Source organism: Ruditapes philippinarum, unplaced genomic scaffold (assembly GCF_026571515.1).
Source record: "Ruditapes philippinarum isolate M1 unplaced genomic scaffold, ASM2657151v2 ctg6550_1_1_1_1, whole genome shotgun sequence".
NCBI lineage: Eukaryota > Metazoa > Mollusca > Bivalvia > Venerida > Veneridae > Ruditapes > Ruditapes philippinarum.
Window position 1 is genome coordinate 183,742 of NW_026864127.1, and position 21,647 is coordinate 205,388.

Below are 21,647 nucleotides of genomic sequence, written 5' to 3' on the forward strand. Positions count from 1 at the left end.
ATATTTCATAATTGTTACCTTACACTTCCTTTGATTAGGTGATTGTCAAGGTGGTAAGTGTCAAACAGATGAACCGTGATCGGTTGTCAACAATATTATTCAAACGGGGCGTTCTTTTACCATGACGTTGTTAAAGTATATAATAATTATTGAAAACTTTATTAGCTTTTACTAAATATATATGAAGGTACAAAAAAAACGCACAATAACTTAATGTGTTCATATCCGGGTGACTGATACGTGTGAGAAAACAAGGAGATACTTTAAATGTCCGTAAACTGTTAAAAATATTGTGAAAATAACCAAACCTAGATATCACCATCAAATCAGATATAATTTAAGGAAGTAAACTGGAAACTAAACAAATGTTCATGTACATGCATTATCACATATTTGGATCTTTTCAGAATGATTATAGATTACATGTAATAGATACTGATATTTGTAATTCTTAATATTTCGAGAAAAATTAAATATAATAGCTTTTATTTCATGGCTGTTTTACAACAATTATCTCAATATTTTTTAAGTCTGGCGTAGTTGTAAGGGGGAATTCTAAATATAATATCCTTCATCTTTTCTATACGATTTTATGGCAAACTTGACCACAACGCTTCTTTTGCTTATATGTTAAGATTTATAATTTTAAAATATATTTGAATTACTTGCACCGTCATCTTAAGCGCCATTGTTTATAAAAGTCTGCTACATTTTTATGGTGGGACGTGACCATTCGAGACCATTTCATACACAGGTTGGGCAAGTGCGAGAAAATACCTCATCTGGTCAGTTTTGCGAAGCAACGTACGAAGTCGTACGTGACAGCCTTTATGTCGATGTTTCAATACAAGAAGAAAATATGCCGCTTCTGTGCTATCTTAAAAATTTAAGACGTAATTTAACTCCAAAAACAAGCTTTGCTATAATTTTGATAGTAGAAGTTTACCGAAATTAACGGTCGCTTGGGTTTATTTTTTTCCATTATACAAAAAGTGCAATTTCTCATTATCCAAATAAAAACTGGGATATTTCAAAGGCATGGCGTTTGCAATAACTTTTAATGTGTGAAAATTACTTATAAAAGGAATTGTTTCCTAAAACTGTCGATATTACGGATAACCAGTTTCGGTTTCAACATATAGTACTGTAGATGCTATTTTGTAATAGATCGACACTCGGCATTCTTCGAAGCACTTATCGAAATCCGTAATTTACATATTTTAGATAATATAATCTGATACATGTAAAGTATTCGTTACAACCTAAATACTATGCTCTTCATCTTCTCTCTCGTTAAAGATCATGTAACACATTTTTAATGATTTTATATCATAAATAACATAAATATGATGCTCAAATTAAGATTTATAAATTTTGAAAGTTCCAAAAAGCATTATTTATACTGATATTAACGAATTTAACATTTCATGTAAATAAAGGGAGGTAATAAAAAAGTTATTTTCTATAAAGTCTAAGTTAAATTTTTCAACAAGAAATGAATGCATATATTTTAATGATTACATATAATATGTACAAATATTTGCAGTACATATTTATTACATATTCTTCGTTTGAAAATTGTTTTATATGCATAATGATACACACATATAATTAAATAGTTTCACTTTAGTGTGGCCAACTTATTTACCTTATCAGTCTTTCGGATGAGACTTTAAATCGAGGTCCCGTGTATGAGTGCTTAAACACTTGGCACGTTAAAGAACCAGGAGAAGGTTCTGGAATTGGGACAACTTTCTGTATCAATAATTGCACTATCCTCAAAGAGAATCTAAAATGACTAATCAATACTCTTCTGGAGGACTCGCCCATATGGGCAATCGTTGGCGAGTATAAATAAACGCACACACACGCACGCTTGTGCACGCGCACGCACGTACGCACACACAAACACACACACACAGTGGTATACAACCTCAATTATAACATACAGGATTTTTGATAAGCTTGATGCTGTAAACTTCAAATTAACGAATGATTGTCCTTACACATTATGTTATTTTTATTAATTTCTTTGTTTTTTTAATATCTGAAGGATCTTTAAAAAAGAATTTCTTTGTTAATATATGCGTAAAAATATGCATAATTATGTAATTTGCTATATTATTTCATTATATTTTACATTTTGACATATTTCAGTTTCTGTTGCAAATGTAGTACTTTCTGGACCAAGTTCTAGTTTCATGAAGGAGCATTCCCAACAAACAATCAAGTGTAAGACATCACCTGGTCGACCACAACCAAGAGTTAGTTGGTATCTCTTTGAAAAAAATAAAAGCGTAAAACATAAGATAACTGTAAATGTTTCAACACAAATAATCAATGATAGCGGAGATGGACTTGTAACTGTCGAAAGTACCTTACAGTTTCACCCAAATAGATCGATTAACAACTGGATGTTGAATTGTGAAGCGTGGACAGACGACGAAACTAGTGCAGTTCTTAGCAATAGATTAACCTTGAATATTGCTTGTAAGTCTTTTTTTTGAATGAATTGATAAATAAGTTTTTCATTGATAGAGTCAAAATTAGGCTTTTCTGTTTAAAGCAAAGCCTTAACAATTGCAAGCTTTTTTTTTTTAGATAGTTGTGTCCGTAAACGTCATTTGTTTTCTACATTTCTTTAAAGTTCCTGTATTCCGTTTTCATAAATAATGGATTTTGATAAAAAGATAGGGCTCACAACAGGAGTTCATAAGGAGAAGCAAAGATTGAAGTATATATTTCAAATATTCTGACAAATGTATAGAAACTTCTATCATAAATATGAAGTCGGGAATAAAGCGACTTAACGGAAAACTAATAGAAAGATACCTAAGCTTGTTCTGAAAACTATAAGATGTTGCAATCTGATTATATTAAGTCCTACGTTTATTCGTATTGTTTGTTCAATCAAGTAGAAACAGCGAGACAACTTAAAGATTTTAAAGAATATATTAAATGCATATATTATAAACGCTTGCTAAATTGTTAAGTCAAGTAGTGAAGTATTTGTTAAGTGAAGTTAAAAGATATCAATGACGCTTGTATAGCTATTGTTAATTTAAATTATTTGATATTTTATTTAAAATATATTTTGAAACATTTCAAGATCCCCCGGAGAAACCTGTTATTATTGGATTCACAGACGGTGAAAAATATTCACTTATAGAATCTGAGTTTGGCAAATTGTCTTGTTCTTCACATGGCGGAAATCCACTAGCTAATTTGACATGGAATTGCTATGACAGTAAACCAACATCTATTTCCAATGAAGACAAAACAGTTTTCAGCACTGTTACATGGTCAGGTTTTCGTGGTCAGTCATCTTGTCTGTGTATTTCACATCATTCTTGGTCTGGAACTACGCAAAATACAACTGTAATGATTGATGTTCTTTGTAAGTTTTATATTTCATATTATATCAGATAAATAACATAGTGTATGGTTTTGTTTTATATTAAGACGTTCGTCAGTAACAAAACATTTAAAGTACTGAAGATGATTACGTATACTGCTTTAAAGTGATAATATTTTTAGTATTTATTTATTTTTCCAAACGTGCTTTAATTTATTAATACTATGTAATATCTTGATAAATATTATCAATAATAGATACGAAATATTTTGACATACATGTTTTAAGACCCTCCAAACAAACCAACAATGACCATCAGCAATAAAACCGTTTCAAACGTTATTAACGTTATTTTGAGCAAAACCGTGCTAGTTAAATGCGAAAGTAAAAGCAACCCACGCTCAAACTACACATGGACAGGCCCAGCTGATTTGAGCAAAACGAAACAAATACTGGATGTTACAATTAACAACACGATAGACAAGATGTTTAAATGCATGGCAACAAATCGAATGGTTAGACAGAATGGTACACATGTAGATGGACATAATGAATCTGCTGTTACAATAAAGGTGTTGTGTATGTATCACTTGTTACACCTCACTTTCTTTGTACATTTTTCTGAGATGACTGTCAGATAATTTCAACTTAATAAAGCATCATAACTTCATACAAATTCTAAATAAAATTATTCTCAATTAATATCATTTTGATTAGAATTAGACTTTATTGTCTCAAAAAATACCAATTTGGGCCAAACAATGATTAAACAGATAAGTAAAGAAATGTACACAGCTATTTCACATTCTTGTCCTATCCAGTTGTAAAGGAAAAGCGTACACGCAGGAAAATGAATGTCAATAATATAAAATATCGTGTTTTATCAGATCCACCTGGGAATCCTTATTTCAAATATGAATATAGCAATGGAACAAAGGTCAGTACTCAAAATATGATAGACGTTATAGCAGGAGACTCGTTTTCAATACATTGCAATGCTGCAGGAAATCCATTACCTACTTACAAGTGGGACAGTAATGAAGGCAACGGTATTTTAAAGATAACTTCAATTACTTCCGACACAAATAAAACATGCCATGCAAAGAACATAATGGAGGAAACAGTCGGTGAAAGTCGAACAGTATCGACATCTGCCTCATTTTCTATCAGGGTTCTTCGTATGTATAATTATAATACATGTATTATATAAACTTGTATTTAAGAACTGATCCAAACACAATTTTAAATCTTTAAATTTAATTGTGAAAATAAGTTTTTCAGACAAGTGATATTTTAAATCAGTCATATCAATGAAATTCAATTTTCAACTATCACCGCCCATTAACAGGTTTATTTTAAGCTAGGCCTGCATTATTTTTAGTTTCGCTGTCTTTCTTTAAACACATTTTGTTAGAAACCTAAAATTTTACCATGTTTATAAAAGTGTTCTATTTATTAAGACATTTACGCGTGAGTTAAAACTTTCTTTTATTTATATCATTACGACTTATTTAAAGACACTGAGTAAAGAACATTGTTTATTTTAGTTTTTTTTTCTGATATGCTCATAATGATAGTATTTAAGTACACTTATCGAAACTTATAAGTACTCCGATTTCAAACTTGCAGGAAAACTCCGGTTTTCAAAATATATACTAAACTTGAAGTTATTTGATTTTGTTTACAATGGTGATCTCAGTTACTGATTTTCTGTTAAGTTTGAGTTATTGTAAAATTCATTTACTATTATAAAATGATGATACTATGATTAAAGTTTATACAGTATCGACTTAGACTAGTTATAGTAATTCTATCACAATATAATAAAAAATTGGTCGGAGTACTTATAAGTTTCGTTAAGTGTAGTTAATAGTGCCGGTACATAATAAAAAATATTTCTGTAAATGCTCATTATTACATTCAAAGATGCGCCATACATTCCTACGATCACGATTTCGAACGGAACGAGACAATTTAACATCACAGCAGCGACTATACAATTAAGAGAAACAGACAACATCAATATGACCTGTTTTTCTGAAGGAAAACCTCTCCCAAAATACACCTGGGATAGCCACAATGATCCAGTACAGGGACGTATACGCCAATTTACAAATATTAGCCGAAAGGATGCCGGGAATTACACGTGTTATGCGAGTAACTTGATGAAACGCACTTTTGGTGACTCTGAACAAGGATTGAACATTTCCAACTTGTCTCTCGATATCATGTGTACGTATGAAATAAATATTTATTTTCTTTGAAGATATTTCAAATATATTAAACGTTGAGGAATGCAGTTGTTCAAAACATAAATGTGTCAACCTGCATGCGTTCATATTTTTTACATCATTTTAAAGTCTTTACAAACACGGTTGCAGATCCATCAACTCTTTCATCACTAGTAGACATAAGTATTCTCGAAGGATCAGACCTCAATGTTATATGTCGAGTTCAGAAGGGAAACCCAACTGAAGAAAGTGTGTCATGGACTAGAATAAGTGATGACAAGAATTGGAAGAACAGTCAATTGATTATAGCTAATGTTTCCAGAGCAGATGATACACAATATACTTGCACTTTACGAAGTACAATCATTCCAACAATTGGTCACGAAACATTGACCATACGAAGCAAAACAATACATCTTAGTGTTTTTTGTAAGTATACTTTGTTATTATAGTCAAAATCATACCAATCTCTTAATGTTAATATATGTTTGTGGCAAGGGCGTGAATAACGCAAGCTTATTATGTGAACTATTTGAGGTTCCAATTTACCAAGACTTACGTCTAAATAAAACACTTATAACCAAATCTTATTGATTACACAGAGTGAATTGTCAGTTATTATCACTATTATCTATTTATTGAAAATATAACTATCGAAGTGAGTACACGTTGACAGAGAAGTAAGTCGTTTTATCGAAATCACATATTTCCTCCGATCCGCGAATTCATGTTTAACGCGAATATGGACACTCATCCTATGAAGTTTGAACACTATGAGTCAAAAAGAAATTAAATTCTGAAAACTGTTTTCAGTTTAAAAGTATTAGTGACCTTGACCTTTGACCTTGTGACCCGAAAATCAATAGGGGTGTTCTACCCAATATGGACAATCATCCTATGAAGTTTGAATATTGTGGGCCACATGGAACTTAAGTTAAACTCCGGAAACTGTTTCCAGTTTTAAGGTAATAGTGACCTTGACCTTTGACCTTGTGACCCCAAAATCAATAGGGGTCTTCTACCAAATTTTGGACAATCATCCTATGAAGTTTGAATATTGTGGGCGAAATCAAACTTAAGTTATGCTCTGGAAACCAAATTGCGGACGGACGGACGGTCGGATAGACAGACAGACGGACGGACGCCAGGGGGTATTACATTATATGCACGAAATTCTTTCGGGCATATAAAAACTGAATAGTTTATATTGTATTGTGTGAAACATATTTAGGGAGGCAACAAATGATTTTGTTTTATCTTGACTTATAATAATATGTTTCAGTTTCTTCAGAAATCAAACATTTTACTGTTGTAAAAGACAAGTCAAGTGGAACGTTTATTGTAAACCAAAGAGATGAAGTTTCATTAGAATGTACAGCAGAAGCTAACCCAGTCTCGGATTTATCTATATACAATACAAGTGGTAAGAGGATATCGTCAGTAAAAAACAGAAATGTGCTGCTTTACAGCATTAATAATGCTTCGTACGAAAACGCAGGCAAATATAAATGTGAAGGCAGAAACAACTACACAAAGGATAAACCATCAGTATCAGAGCTGACAATGATTGTCAAATGTAAGTTTAACCGGCTTTGCATATAACTTTCTTTCATTTAGTGTTTCTTTGTACATTTACCATTGGCTTGAACGATCGCCTTTTAAAGTAAAAAAAATGTTTTGATCTTTTTTGCATTGATTTAGTCCAAATTAACTAGTGTCAAGGGTTTTAAAGGGAGCCAGAAAGAGGTATCTTTTTCTGCTTGCTGTAAAGTCAGTTTGTTTATAAGATGGTCCGTGTGTGTGTTGGATTTTGTGATGATTGTGTTTTTATATAAGATAATCATGTTTTATCTGATACTAGATCACTCTATAGAAGAATGTACAAGTTTTTTTTTTTATAAAACATAACTATATTTCGCGCTTAATTCAACTTATTATTTAATTTTTAAATTTATTACATTCACTTCAGTTTTTTTACGCTATGATTAAATTCCACTGTCAAATTACTTAAAGATGATCAGATGATGATATAAAGCCAAAATTTAAATGGGGTAACAAAAACATCATGACGCGTTTTCTTTTAACTCCATCTTGCTTTGTTATATTCCCTTGTTAAAAAGACACTTTATGGCATTATATGCACGTCATACAAAAGGAATTACTTAAAGGTTATATGACGTCAACTGTGATGTAAATTTACAAAACGACGGCATGAATATTACTTCCCCGCTAAATGGGTTTCATAATGTCTTTTTCTATCCGCATTTTATAATGAACATAGATATTTTTTGTCTTACATTCAAGTACAACAAATACAAATTCTTTATAATTCAAGTACATTGTCGGAGACTTAAAGCCGCATTGCTTAATATAATTAATCCCCCTTAAAATACTTTATAATGCCTTGTTACGTTTTGCTTGTACTACTTTTAATCAGTGACTTTTCTGTTTAAAATACATTTTAACAATAGCTTATTCGAGTACAGCTTTTGTTATTGACTGAAGTTTTTATATAAAGAAGGTATATAACCTAGGTGGTCCTCTTACTGTTGATTGTGCGAAGCGACAGTCAGATCCTGGTCAAAATGTCGAAAAAGCACAACATTAACTGTTAATGCTCTTATGTAAAATGTATATCCACAATCATTTACACATTTTCATAAATAGCATAACTTCTATAAGAGGCATAATGTCTTGAGTTGAGTATATAGTGCCTTGTCATGACTATAAAGTATAACACGTTTCAAATTTGGAAATCAGCGTACTGATGCTTAGAAGTTGTGACAAAAACGCTGAATTGAAAAGGGGCATTACTACAGAAATATAGCTTACAGAATAATCATATGCATAACCTGCCCATTGTATTTCAACTGTGACTTGCAAGCAATGACAAATCTTTCAGTCTTTTAAATTTTCCACAAAATAAGCAATTTTGTAAAAATAGATATCAAGGGACTCTTACCATTTTGATTTTAGCTGAATGTCCCTTGTTTTACAACTTCGCCTTCTCACAGTCAAGGGTTCAAATTGTATGTTGATTTTTTTTGATAGTTTTTAAATCTTTAAAATTACAAGCAATTTTGACATAAAGTAAAAAAGAGGTATCATGATATTATTACTCCAGATTTATATAACTTTAGCAAAATTCCCCTTGTATGGTGGCTAGTTTGTGTCATACGCGTTTTCGCCCGGCGTAAAAGCCAAATGATAAGTCGAGAGTTTACAAGTTAAAATGGCGGGGGCGCTGAGCGAAAGCACGCTAGTTAGTGGGGGCGCGGGGTGACGTTTTGTTGATTCAACTTTTATCAAGTTTTCTCATATTTATTTGATTAGCCCCCTTTAGGGGCCACTTAAGCTAAAAATAAAGAAAAACACTTCGTACACCATTAGACGCCGCTTGCAAGCGGCGTCTACTAGATATGCATTTGTCCATACAGCAATGGGGAAAATTTTAGACTTGATTTTGTGTATTTTTTTTTTGTTTTAACAAAATAACACTGTCTTTAAATGTTCTAATAGAAATAGCTTTTTTGATGTACAACATGTCACAGAGCTTAAAGGGATTAGAATAAACGTTTAACTGAAGAGGAATGCCATGTTTGAATATCATATTCTTTTTATCATTATCTGATTTTGTCTACATACTAAATAACGTGCCAATGAGCCAGTCTATAGTCGATCGTTCTAAAAATTAACCGTTAAGAGAGGTGACAACTGAGGCAGTGTCACTTATTTCATTTGCTTCGCCTCTGTTGAAGTTCGGCTCCGCCTTAAATTGTCATATTAAAATTGATATTATGCTCCATATGCTAGCATTTAGTCTTTGTTGACGGGGTAGAAGGGAACCAGGACAACTTTGATCAATATCACATGTCGAATCATTAAATTACAAGTTACAAAGCCTAAACCACGCCCACCACTAGAGAGATGGTTCTCACTCAACCGTTAAGAAAGTACAACAAGCCGGTTGCGCTACGGCCTGTAAGGGGAGATCAGTCCTCAAAATCATTCGAACATTATGCAGTTCGTACCAATATTTAAATGGGTATATTCTCGGCACATATTGTCTTGAATTTATTTTAAGTTTACCAATCATTTCAATTTTATTGTTATTTAATTTATTTTGATTCCACCGGACGTTTCAGTCTTAATAGCAACAGACAAACATTCAAGAATTTCAGACCTGGCATTATTTTGTGAATTTATGCATTAGGTTCTACATTTTCACAAAAATATGCAACTTTAGTATTAAACAGCGAGCACATACCAAGAACATTGAGAAAAATTGATTTGTGCTTCGGATATTCAACTGAAATAGAGAACGATTTTCAATGCTGATTGACTGTTCACATTATTTCGCGGCGTCTTTGATGTGCAGTATCAATATTTAACTTGTTTCCTACTGAAATAATTGATAGATGATCACCAAACATTGTAACATTCTCAGGTAGTCTTTTATCAAGTTTGCTCATATTAATTTGATTGGCCACGTTTAAGCTAAAGCTTAAATGCCCAGGTCATGGCATTTCTTCAAATTATTGTTTAAACATATTCTATGTTCAAATTCAATATAAGAAAATATTGACAATGGATAATTTCCAACACTGAAAAGCAGTTGTTTCTGGTAGGCAACTGAGAGCAATCATGTCTTATTATTTCTCGATTTTCCGCTTGGCGGGATCGCTGGTTGAAGTTTAATAGAATGTATAAAATGGCGGGGCCACAGAACGAAAATAAGCTAATTAGCGGTGGTGCGGGTGACGTTTTATTTATTAAACATCGGCCCGCCCCCGGCTAAGAGCGTGTTTTCACTCCGCACCCCTGTCGTTTGTTTTTTAATGCCTGCTTCGCGCCCCCGGGTGGTTACTTTTTATTTTTTGAATTTCGCACCATACTCTTACTTATAAGCGGCATTTATAGACCTTCTTGCGTTGTCACCTGAGGAACAATGCTGGCAATGTTTCCGGCTAGCATCTGATAATGACAGTCTAGCGTTGCGCAATTATAGAGTTGCGAAGTCTATTCGTAATCTCTTAAAGATCCGCACAAACTAGAAAAGCTTGGTACCTGGAGGGTGACTGTGAAATCTTATAGAGTTCCAGGTCTCTATAATGAACAAAAAGCCGGAATTAACTCGGTGTAATAAATACCTAATACGGGACTTGTAAAACTAACAAAATAGGAATCAACTCTAAATAGTATAACTATATTTATATATAACATGATATCATGTAATTTTCATCTCATCAGTCTATACGTTTTTCGTTTTCGTCCGCATAGACTTTTGTCAAATATGACAGATATGCCAACATAATGTTATAAGGATAAAAATTAATGCTATAAGCAGTTTTTTTTATTTCTTTATTTAAAATTACTGTAATCTATGTGACATAATGATGTTTTATCACAAGCACACGGATATATACCTTCTTATTATATTTGATTAAATATATATACATTTAACTATTATAAAAATTCAACTAATACATTCAAACTATATTGCAATCCACACACCACAACCTGTATATCTGATACTAGTGACTTTCTTTTTTCTCTAATATTTGTTTGTACATTTGATACTTACCTCTTGAGATATATATGATTCCTTGGTTAGTATACTAGTTAATGTTTGTCTGTATATTTGATACTTACCTGTTGAGCTATATATGATACCTTAATAAGTATACTAGTTTATATTTTTCTGTACAGTATACTAGTTAATATTTGTCTGTACATTTGATACTTACCCCCTAGGCAATATATGATACCTTGATAACTGTTTGTACATTTGATACTTACCTCTTGAGCTATATACGATCCTTGATAAGTATACTAGTTAACATTTAAGACAAAATAACACCTCATGAGACAAATTGTAAGTTAAGATTTATTTTGTTATATTTGTTTTATATGAACGATGCTAAATTGGATATACTATTTTGTTAATATGTATTATACTTGTTTATGTATATGTCTATGTTCACCTCTGTAAATATGTTATGCTCTTCAATATTGGAGGAAATAAAAGTATTTATTTATTTATTTAATTTAAATTGTTAAGATTAACAAGTCTTCAAAATGTCATGGTGATGTCCTTTTGTTTTGAATAAATTCTAATACTTAAATAGTTATTTTGACAAATAAAATCAAACATGCATTGCTCTAAAACATAGCTTTCAGAAAAATGCTTCATGTCTTACAATTGTTCATTTCATGTAAAGCAAGTGTTCCAAGTTTCATATTGATACCTTTAATATTAATTGGATACTTGGCCACACTAAAGTTTTGTATGATGACGACACCAACGACGTCGCAGCGCTCAATATTGTTCGAACAGACCAGTACTTTTTTCCTTTTTGCTTATACACCTTTGTACATTCTTTATTTGCTGAAAATTACTGTATTTTGGTAGTTAGATGACGCGGATGGTCCAATAACTTTTAGGATCCTGTGTATGTAGGAGTGATGACTGATTAAAAGTTTTGTTTTTTACACTTTAACTCGTGTGGTGTTTCTTGTGTAAATCCTTTTTCGCTTTAAAATGGATAGAACGAACATGTTGTGAACTATTTCTATTAAAATATATTGTATAAATTCCAGGTTCACCACGACCGTCACTTGATAGCATTTTCCCCAATAAGATCGCAGCTGCTCAGTATACAAATAAGACTATGAATTTTGTTGCTTATGAATACTTGGATGAAGAAAATAAAACAGAATTTATGTGGTTCCACAAAAATATTGCAATCGAAAGAAGTGATGAAAAATTTGAAATATTCACAATTGGATTAAATTCTAGCCTTTCGGTTAGAAACATTACACAAATAGATTTTGGAGAATATAGCGTCAAAGTGTCAAACACAATAGGAGAGTATACCCATCATTTTATGTTACAAGCAGAAGGTAAACTAAATTTCTGTATTCATATGATTTTTTCAAAATGAATATGTTATTGATTATTATGTACGGATCATATCCTATGAAAATAATATATGCATGGTATTGTTAAATAATAAAAAAATGACTATATTATGATTTATAATGATTTACTGATTTAAAATAATGTCGTATTTGCGTATATTATTTCTTAATAATATAATAATTAATAAATATAATTATACTTAATTTCTTTTACAGATAAGCCAGATATGCCTAAAGATTTAACGTATAAATTGGGATCAATCACTGAATCATCGGTAATATTGGTCTGGACACCAGGTTTTAATGGTGGCTTTCCACAGACATTCATTCTATTATATCATATCAGTCACAAAGAGACGTTGCATAGTGTTCAAGTTCATGATACAAATGAACAGACAATAAGCTATACATTAACTAACTTGTTGAGTTCTAAAACGTATAATATAAGAATGTTTGCAATGAATAAAAAGGGGAACTCTTCCAATACAAAAACTTTACAGTTAACAACAAACGGTAAGCTTATCACCATCGACGTCAAGTCCTAAATATCACATTCTAAGGTATCCGCGATATAGAGAAAACATTGAGATAAAGTGAAACTTGTCTTATATTTGTAGCTTTTAAATAAATGTTTACTTATAGTATCAATATTTCCGGATTATATTCAGGGCACGTTATATGTATATTCAGATTGATATGATTGAAAGCGAAACATACTTTTTTGTTTTCTTTTTTTATAATAAAAACCACATGACAAATGTTAGCAATCTAAAATGTCACGTAAATACACAAGTTAATAAATATATAGGCGGCAATATCGATAATATACATGAGATATGATAGGATATTCGTATTTATTTGAAAGGTTCATTAAATTCAACCAAATATCAGTACAAAGACAATTAAGCATATACATGTATATCATAAACAGTTTGTACGGACTCAAAAATATGCCAATGTACACAAATGTATAAATTTATGATAACTGGCCTTTACCCTTAGCTATGCAGCGATATAAATGATGTTAACAAGTTGTTTGTTTTGACAAACCTTTTCATTATCTTGATCTTAATATCATTTACAGTATATTTGTTTTTGTGTTAGCATTCCAATATGGTTAAAAGTCCATAATGTTAAAGTTATCATTTTTTTTGTTTATTTGGATTTGTTTGTTTTCAAGGATAAATATAAATATATGTTCTTTATTTTCTGTTTAAATAGCAAGCGCATCTGACCTACAGCCAGTTGTATATAAAACAAGTACAGGAACGTTTGTCGGTGTCGGGGTGGGTACATTTGCAGGAACAATAACAATTGTTGCTATTTTCCTGTTCTGTTATAGGCGCGTAAGGTAAGTATGTTTATTGTTTTTATTTAGGAAACTTAGCATGGTGTCATTTTACATCACAATATACATGGATTGGGAAACAAGCAGTATACTTAATATATCAATTCATGTCGAGCATAACATAACTTGTGGCTGTTATTAAAATCATTACAACATGTTCAGTCAGGTTAGAGTTAAATTAAGAAGTAATTATTGATCACAAAAGAATGTTTCACATTCATAAATAAGTCAAAATCAAAATACAAATGTATGACAAGAATTTCAATCATTGGTTGGATTATGATAGTGGATCATTTGTAAAATAATACTAATTACAGCGGGAAAATAAGCATAATGTATTTTAACTAGTCTCTAAAAAATTTCACTCAAGAATTATTGCTTTATATGTATCTTTTTAACTTTTTGCAGGAAGAACAAACATAATGCCGGTAAACAAGATATAGAGGGTAAAGTTACAGGTATATGTTTATATAATGATCAACAATAATAATTATTAATAATAACAAATTATGTTTTAGCTATTTGTATGAATTTGAAATAAACATAGTACGTATTTACACATTCACTTGCTAAGCAGCTGCTGAAATTAAACTGTATTCGTGTGTGTAAAATAACATGAACACTTTACCTTGTATCTTATCTAAAAGAAAATAGCTTGACGTAAAGGATTGGAACGCGGAGTGATTAGTGTGTAGAAATAACATAAGAAGTAAATAAGTTTTGCAATATGATCTGTAGATCCTTGCTGATATCCGTTTCATCAACAAGAACTAAACTCTTAAAATACATATAAAATTGATAGATGCCATATTGAAACATTTGCCTAGTTAACTAAGTTGGCCGATTTGAATAATCTTTGTTTATTTATTTTATGAAGAATTCAGTCTTTTAGTATTTTGTCTGTTTTAAATACTGTATAACTTTATTTTTAAGGACCAGTTTACAATTCACATTCACCCTACGAAGATTTGGATTCAACTAAAAAGGACGGAAATGTTTATGCTCAAGTAGTGACAAATAATCTTTATGCTCAAAGTAACTCTACAATTATGCAAGAACTGTCTACTTTACCGGATTATAACAACAGCATGGACAAAGAAAGTGAAACTTCAGTTTATATCAATATGAAAATTTAAAAGAAAATACAACTAAAAGGGGCTTCACTGAGATTTTACTTGACGCGACTGAATATATTCTTTTCGAAATAAGTGTTCAGTTTGATGCAGGTCAAGACAAGTAACTTGTGTGCAAAAGGTCTGATCCGTCGCTCACTTTTTTTTAAAAATGAATATTCTTATTGTGAAAAGTTATCCAAATATAAAAAGCGTTGCAACGCTTTTCTCTCAGATTAGGCAAAAATAGCACAAAATACGATTTTCAATTCATTCTGACTATATTTAAATATATGTTGCATATATTTCTGTTTTAAGTGCCCCAGTTTATCTATGTGATAAATAGAAAATTAATTATTTTAGTTTGCTTTTTTGACCTTAGTGGAGTTTCTTTAAATCGTGTGATATACATTTTAATGTATTCAGCAATATACAACAAAGAGGTTATTATACTAATATGTTCAAATTTTTAACATACATATTGTAAGTACTTTCTGTTCATTGAGATTTCTGGTTGACACTTAACAAATTGGTAATTAAAGTATTCGAAAATATTGTTCTTTATTTTCGTTTTTAATGTTGAATATTTCCATTGGCATTTGTACATTAACTCTAACAGTGCTAAAATCTTGAGAAAGTAAAATAAATGCTTAAATGGTAAATATGAGCAAGGATATGTTTGATACTTTCAAATATTTTACTTTGTGACAGTTAACATAATATTGCTTTAATTCAAAAATAAATACTAGAACGGCTACTTTACAGTCAACGGATGTGTTTTCTTGCTACATAATGGCTGCGTCACATTACATTCCAATTTCGTTTAAGATGGTACAATGACATTGCCAAAGCGTCAAAGGTCTCCGGCCGATAATATTCCAATATTTAACAACAAAAAAAGAAAAGACAAAATCACATAATCACACACTTATAATTTGATGACCTTCATTACTATCGCTACATGTTTAAAACGTGTATGTTTACACAAAACATCTTAATCAGGAAATTATAGAGTTATGCATTTATACATACTAACGCGATTTTATCAACTAAGATACCTTTATATGTAAGCAGCTTTTTATTGATATATTCAAAAGTATCCTACAACAATTCAATACTACTAAAATATATAAAGTAGCAAATTATCCTTTACTTGAAATTGTATGTTAATTTTGTTTTTCTCTCTGTCAAAAAATAGCTCATCTGTTCACAATAATTATTCCTCCCTCAAGGTGAAGCAGTATGGTTGCTCTTTTTTCCAACAAAGCAATTTAATAAGACTTGCCTGGAATGCTCTTTGAAATAGATGAAAGCATGCTACCCCAAACAGAACTGTAGATACTGTAGAAATCATTTTAAAAAATCTCATTGTAGAAATCATTTAAGCCCTTCATTTTGATTATTTGGTACAAAGCACTCATCGATAGTTTTTTTTAAATATTTTACATCTTGACCTTGAAATAAAATGGTCCTGAGTCAATTAAATTTACATATAATTCGTGAAGAAGAATATGATAGATTAAAGTATCTAATTTAAGAGTACATAGAGTAGTATTTGTTGTAGTTATCACGATTTTTGATATTGATTTGTTTGTCCAGCGTAACTGTTTAATTAATATAACATACTGCAGAACTTAATACATAAATATTGTGTTGCGTTCTAAAAGACAAATGTGTTTAAATTTGTTCAGACATAATGTGAATCGTTACATTGTAGATATTTTCGCTAATTTTCACCAATTCCATTCAAAGTTGTATGACTTAGAGGCAGAGGTTGTTGATGCTGTTACACAAAATTAAGACATAAATAAGTTTTCATCTGAATTTAGAGACACAGTAACAATTTGATGCAATATAGATTATGATATATGCATAGTTCACATAAGTTGAAACTCTTTCACTTAATGGATGTTTTTTTTAAAAAAAAGGCCAATTATTATTAATAAGACATACTATAGCATAAGCATCATATTAACATGTGAGTCAAGTAAATGTTAGTACAAATAAAAAACAACATAAAATGCAAATGGGGCCTGAACAAAGTAATTCAATATATATCGTTTTCATGATGAAAATTACAATCTTTCATGAACATGATGTGATTATAAACTTTGATATAATACATATTTTAATGATACTGACAACTACAAAATTATTGTTAAACAATTACAGAATAACTATCCATCATACTAAATACATTATAATAACTTACTGATTGAAACCTCTATGAATAAGTAATACATTGGCAATCTTTAGATTATTACAAAGTACGAAGTAATTCTTTATGCCACTTGGCTTTAAAAACATTCCAAGATAACCAAGAGCGTGTATGTAGAATATGGTGGTATTTTAGAATCAATTGATACATTTATGTCATTATTCAGGAAAATTAAACAGCAGTATAATATCTAGCTCTGAATTAGTTTTATTTTGCAAAAACACAACATTTGTGTGCGTGTGCGTGTGCGTGTGTGTGTGTGTGTGTGTGCATGTGTGTTTGTGTGTGTGTGAGTGTGTGTTTTATCTTTTTTATTTTGAAAAGACGGAACTAGAAATATTTTCCGAGATTTGTGTACCATTTGATATAGGTCTATACTTATAACTTGTTTGCAACATTTATATTATCATATCTTTAAAATGCACGACACAGTTTGAAAATATTTATAATAAACAATCTAAGCCATGATGATTTTCTAATTTTCTATATGGCTTATTTAACATTTAACAAACTATGATAATAGAACCATTCAATAAGCTTATTTAATAAAGGAACAATCAAACCATATACAATGGGTTCTCCAAGGATTGTGTGCTTATTTAATATCCTTAGAACGTTAACGTGTATTGTAATGACATTTTATCAGCATACCTGGTAGGATATTATCAACACATTTTGAAAGGAACAGTCAACTGCTTCACTTATGTCAATATATAAGTTTATATTGTTTTAAATAAGCACATACTGGCACCCGGCGCGCGGTAGAAATGTGCAGTAAGTCATCGTTTATTTTTGCTTAAAAACTTATAATTAACGTATAAAACCCGCTTAACATTGCATGTTTCTTCCATGAAGTAATTTATTTTATTTTCTAAATTGTGTACCTCATTTCCGTTTTTTTTGTTGATATCGCTAGAAATGCCAGACGCCGAAATTGTTTACAAAGGGGAAAATGACGCACGTGCAGAAAGTATAAATCGCGCGATCATATAGTTATGTTGTAATTTGTCACGTCACCTACAAAAACATTTGAAAAATTTCAGAAGGCAAACAGAGAAAATAAAATTTCACGATAATTAGTGTTTAAGTGGCATACGAGATTAAATGATGGACGGGAAAACGGACATTACTTCGAGAAGGAGTAACGGGTATTGACTGCGTAACGTTAAAACACAATTTGAACATTATTATGACGTTAACATAAATAACTTTTTGGCCGACATGGGTTTATGTAAAATTAAATAGTGTTGTGATAAAAGAAGGTACTAACATGAATTTTTATATGTTTATTAGTTGAGTTGATAATTCTTCTAAGCAGTGTAAGAATTTTAAATCAATATATCAAATACATTTTTAAAAACAAAGAAAGTCCACAAAGTTTCGGATATCCCTCGAAATGAGAATTTTTTCCTATGTCTGGTTCAATCTGACTACAGTTCAGATCTTTTTATTTCCTGCATGTAGATCTGATTTTCCAGCGATTAAAATTATAAAAGCTCGCCGATTTGGCTGTTTAAAAGGTATCGAGAAGGTGAACTCCCTTAAGTGCCAGTCAGATCCTAATGAGTAGCGTTAATAAGGAACTGATTTTAATCAGATTGTGTCTGCATGTACATTGTTGTCAGATTTATTTGTTATTATACTGAAATATGATAAAATTTGAATTTAATAGCAACTATTAATGCATTGCTAGTTCTTTATACTCGTATTAAGGTTTATTTATGTGATCTGGTTAAATATTTGATGGACATGCGTTTTAGCTTGTCATTATTTTCAATAATTACTAATGTCACACATTGAAATAATATGTTTATGGCAGTTGTGGCTTTCCATAAATTCGTTTAAACGGAAACATTGTGCACACGTGTTTTTATTCGATTGCGTTTAGGCTTTACCGTATATGTTTATCTTCCGGTATTAAATCGGTGAAACTCGACAATTTCCGTCACTAATGTACATTGTCAAGCTCACCCGTGCAATATCCTAAACACCGGTCACTCGTTCTTGTACTTGTCCAATTGTTGTGTATATTTTATATGTTTCTATGTGAAAAACAAAATCATTGCTCCTTTTAAAATATTCTTCACTTCTGCGCACGTTGCGCTTTCCTGTCCCCCTCACTCTAAACTGTCATCTCGAACGTTCTTAAGTTAAATATCATTTAATAAATCTACGTACAGTACACTGTTGTTTATTTTGTTTTTCCTTTGTTTACTTATTTCAATTTACATTGAAATAGTATTTACTTAAACACACGCTGTGGTAAAAAATCAATCGTATTATTAAAATTTATTAATTGTAATTCTTATTCCGCTTTATTTTGTATATATAGCTATTTAACTGTATTTTGCTTTTTATATGTAATGTATTGTATATACTGTATAATTATTGTATTATCTTTTTAAGACCAATTATATTCTAATTATATTAAAACATCAAAACTACGCCAACAGTTTGTTTCTGCCCAGTGTAAAATATTTAACCCTGAAGCACTGGTGGCCAAGAGGCAACACTAAAAAGTAGCGGTCACTCAATAAGACATTCAATTTAGGATCGAATAGTTAAGTTTTTTTTTATTCATCGCATGCTTGAGAAAAAATTATGACAATCAATAGTTTTATGGGAACCAAGACTTCGGCATTACCGAATGGGTTATACAGCACATTGCACGATTATATATTCGTATAAATAATTTATTTCAATGTTTTACTTATTGAGATAGCAATTACTTATACACTAAGTGTTTGGGTATATTTTGATTAAATTAAATGGAAACTTAAATGAAGTCGGTAAAGTGTTGGTCGTCATGATGAACACTTTCTAGGAAGGCATTAATCAAAAGCTGGCGTCCGATTTGGTAAGACAGCACCGGATGGACTAATTCCAGCATCAGCTGGAGAGTAGTTCAATATTCGAATATGACAGTTGTGAAACTTGATAATTATGATAAAAAAGTATATGTGATGGAATAAATACCCTTCTGATCCGGGTAAATTGTTAATTTGGTGAATCCGGTGTGGTTTCTACACTTAGTGTTTCAGCATGAATCATGTAAAAAGATAACCTAATAAAAATTGCACAATGTCTCAGGCTTGGTCGTATAAATCCCTTTGCAAGACGGTTCCAGTATATGCTGTTTATCGTCCAAGCAGTGAAGCACATAGTAGAACATCCTCAAACACTAAGTCTGGTAAAGAACCCCCACCGGTTGGGGCGGGACAATGCATCAGAGAATGACAATAATGATTTATTTTCAGATGAAAATAGTTTATGTGGTGTATTTAAACTAACAAATTCCCTCAGGCTTCGGCATGGTCTTATTTGATACATGTATTATAAATTCTAATTAAATTAATTAAGTGTCATGGAAGTATAACACCAATCATTGAATGGGACATTTTCTTAGAAAGTTATTTAACTGACATTTCCTTACTTTTTAAGCTCAATGTATAGCAGTCGTAGGCCATATTATCCATTTGGAAATGAGACGTTGGGTGTTATATGTGATTCTTCTGACCGAACGAGTTCTGAGGGTATATTTGATTTTAATTTAAGACTTTTAAATGTAAGGACACAGATCAACACAGAATGGCGTCATTTAATGAACGCAGCCCCAACAAATTCCAGCAACAAAGAACCAGCATTTTGATATCTTAATGTAATCTTTGTTTTTATTTCTCTGTTAAGATTTATTATTCATTTAACATTTATATAGAAATACCAATTTAATGTTAACCTCACTTGATGTTGTAATCTAGCACAAACGCGTCATAAATAAAAATAAAATCCGTGTAAGACAGTAATTCTACCTAAAATCTACTGTGTGTGATCATTGTGTTGTTGATTCACAATTTATCGACATTTATGCTAAAAGTTAAATAAAAAATGGCCTCCTGTTGTCACGTTGAAAGTTATGGATTTCCTCTCATTTCCGTCGTCGCATGCAAAAAGTAGATCAGCGTAAGTAGAATTTACTGACTCTATAGTGAGTCTAAATTCCCCATCACTTTCAGTAAAGTTGAATATGAATGTGTAGGTTTTGTTTGGAGAAACACCACATGAGCCTAGGAAGCAGTCAGCGTATGCATCGTTATCCACAAGCCATGTCATTACATTGTTATATGGAGATATCGTGCATATTAGAGTCACATCCGTACCCTCTTGAAAACTTGTCATACCACCGTCTATTACTAGCGACACGGATGCACCTAAACAATTAAAATCACAAAACATGTTATAATAATTAATAATCTTTATGCAATTGAAACCAACAGCACAACATGAAAGAATCATATAAAAATACATGTGTCCTGTTTTGTGTCCTATTTCGCAAAAAAAAAAAATAGCATAAAAATAAAATAAATAAATGTAAAAAGGTATATAAAAAAAAATATCATAGATTATGTGAATTATTTATTGTCAATCTTACTAGAGCAACAGTATGTTATTTTTTTTTAAACCA

General features: G+C 31.1%; 1 protein-coding gene and 1 long non-coding RNA gene across 2 annotated transcripts in view; one reads left to right on the top strand and one right to left on the bottom strand.

The window, feature by feature from the left end:
• The window catches only part of LOC132724500 (nephrin-like), a 37,875-nt gene extending 18,246 nt beyond the window's left edge, over positions 1–19,629 (top strand). The window contains exons 4-15 of the mRNA XM_060709371.1: positions 2,158–2,490; positions 3,110–3,397; positions 3,644–3,934; positions 4,243–4,533; positions 5,282–5,587; positions 5,737–6,015; positions 6,869–7,162; positions 12,187–12,489; positions 12,724–13,020; positions 13,729–13,858; positions 14,264–14,313; positions 14,789–19,629. Coding sequence (XP_060565354.1) covers positions 2,158–2,490; positions 3,110–3,397; positions 3,644–3,934; positions 4,243–4,533; positions 5,282–5,587; positions 5,737–6,015; positions 6,869–7,162; positions 12,187–12,489; positions 12,724–13,020; positions 13,729–13,858; positions 14,264–14,313; positions 14,789–14,991 — 3,065 coding nt within the window. The 3' untranslated portion in view covers positions 14,992–19,629. The remainder of the gene's footprint in view (positions 1–2,157; positions 2,491–3,109; positions 3,398–3,643; positions 3,935–4,242; positions 4,534–5,281; positions 5,588–5,736; positions 6,016–6,868; positions 7,163–12,186; positions 12,490–12,723; positions 13,021–13,728; positions 13,859–14,263; positions 14,314–14,788) is intronic.
• LOC132724511 (uncharacterized) overlaps positions 1–21,647 on the bottom strand; it is a 63,997-nt gene that overhangs the window by 31,618 nt on the left and 10,732 nt on the right. The gene's annotated exons all lie outside the window — the stretch shown is intronic.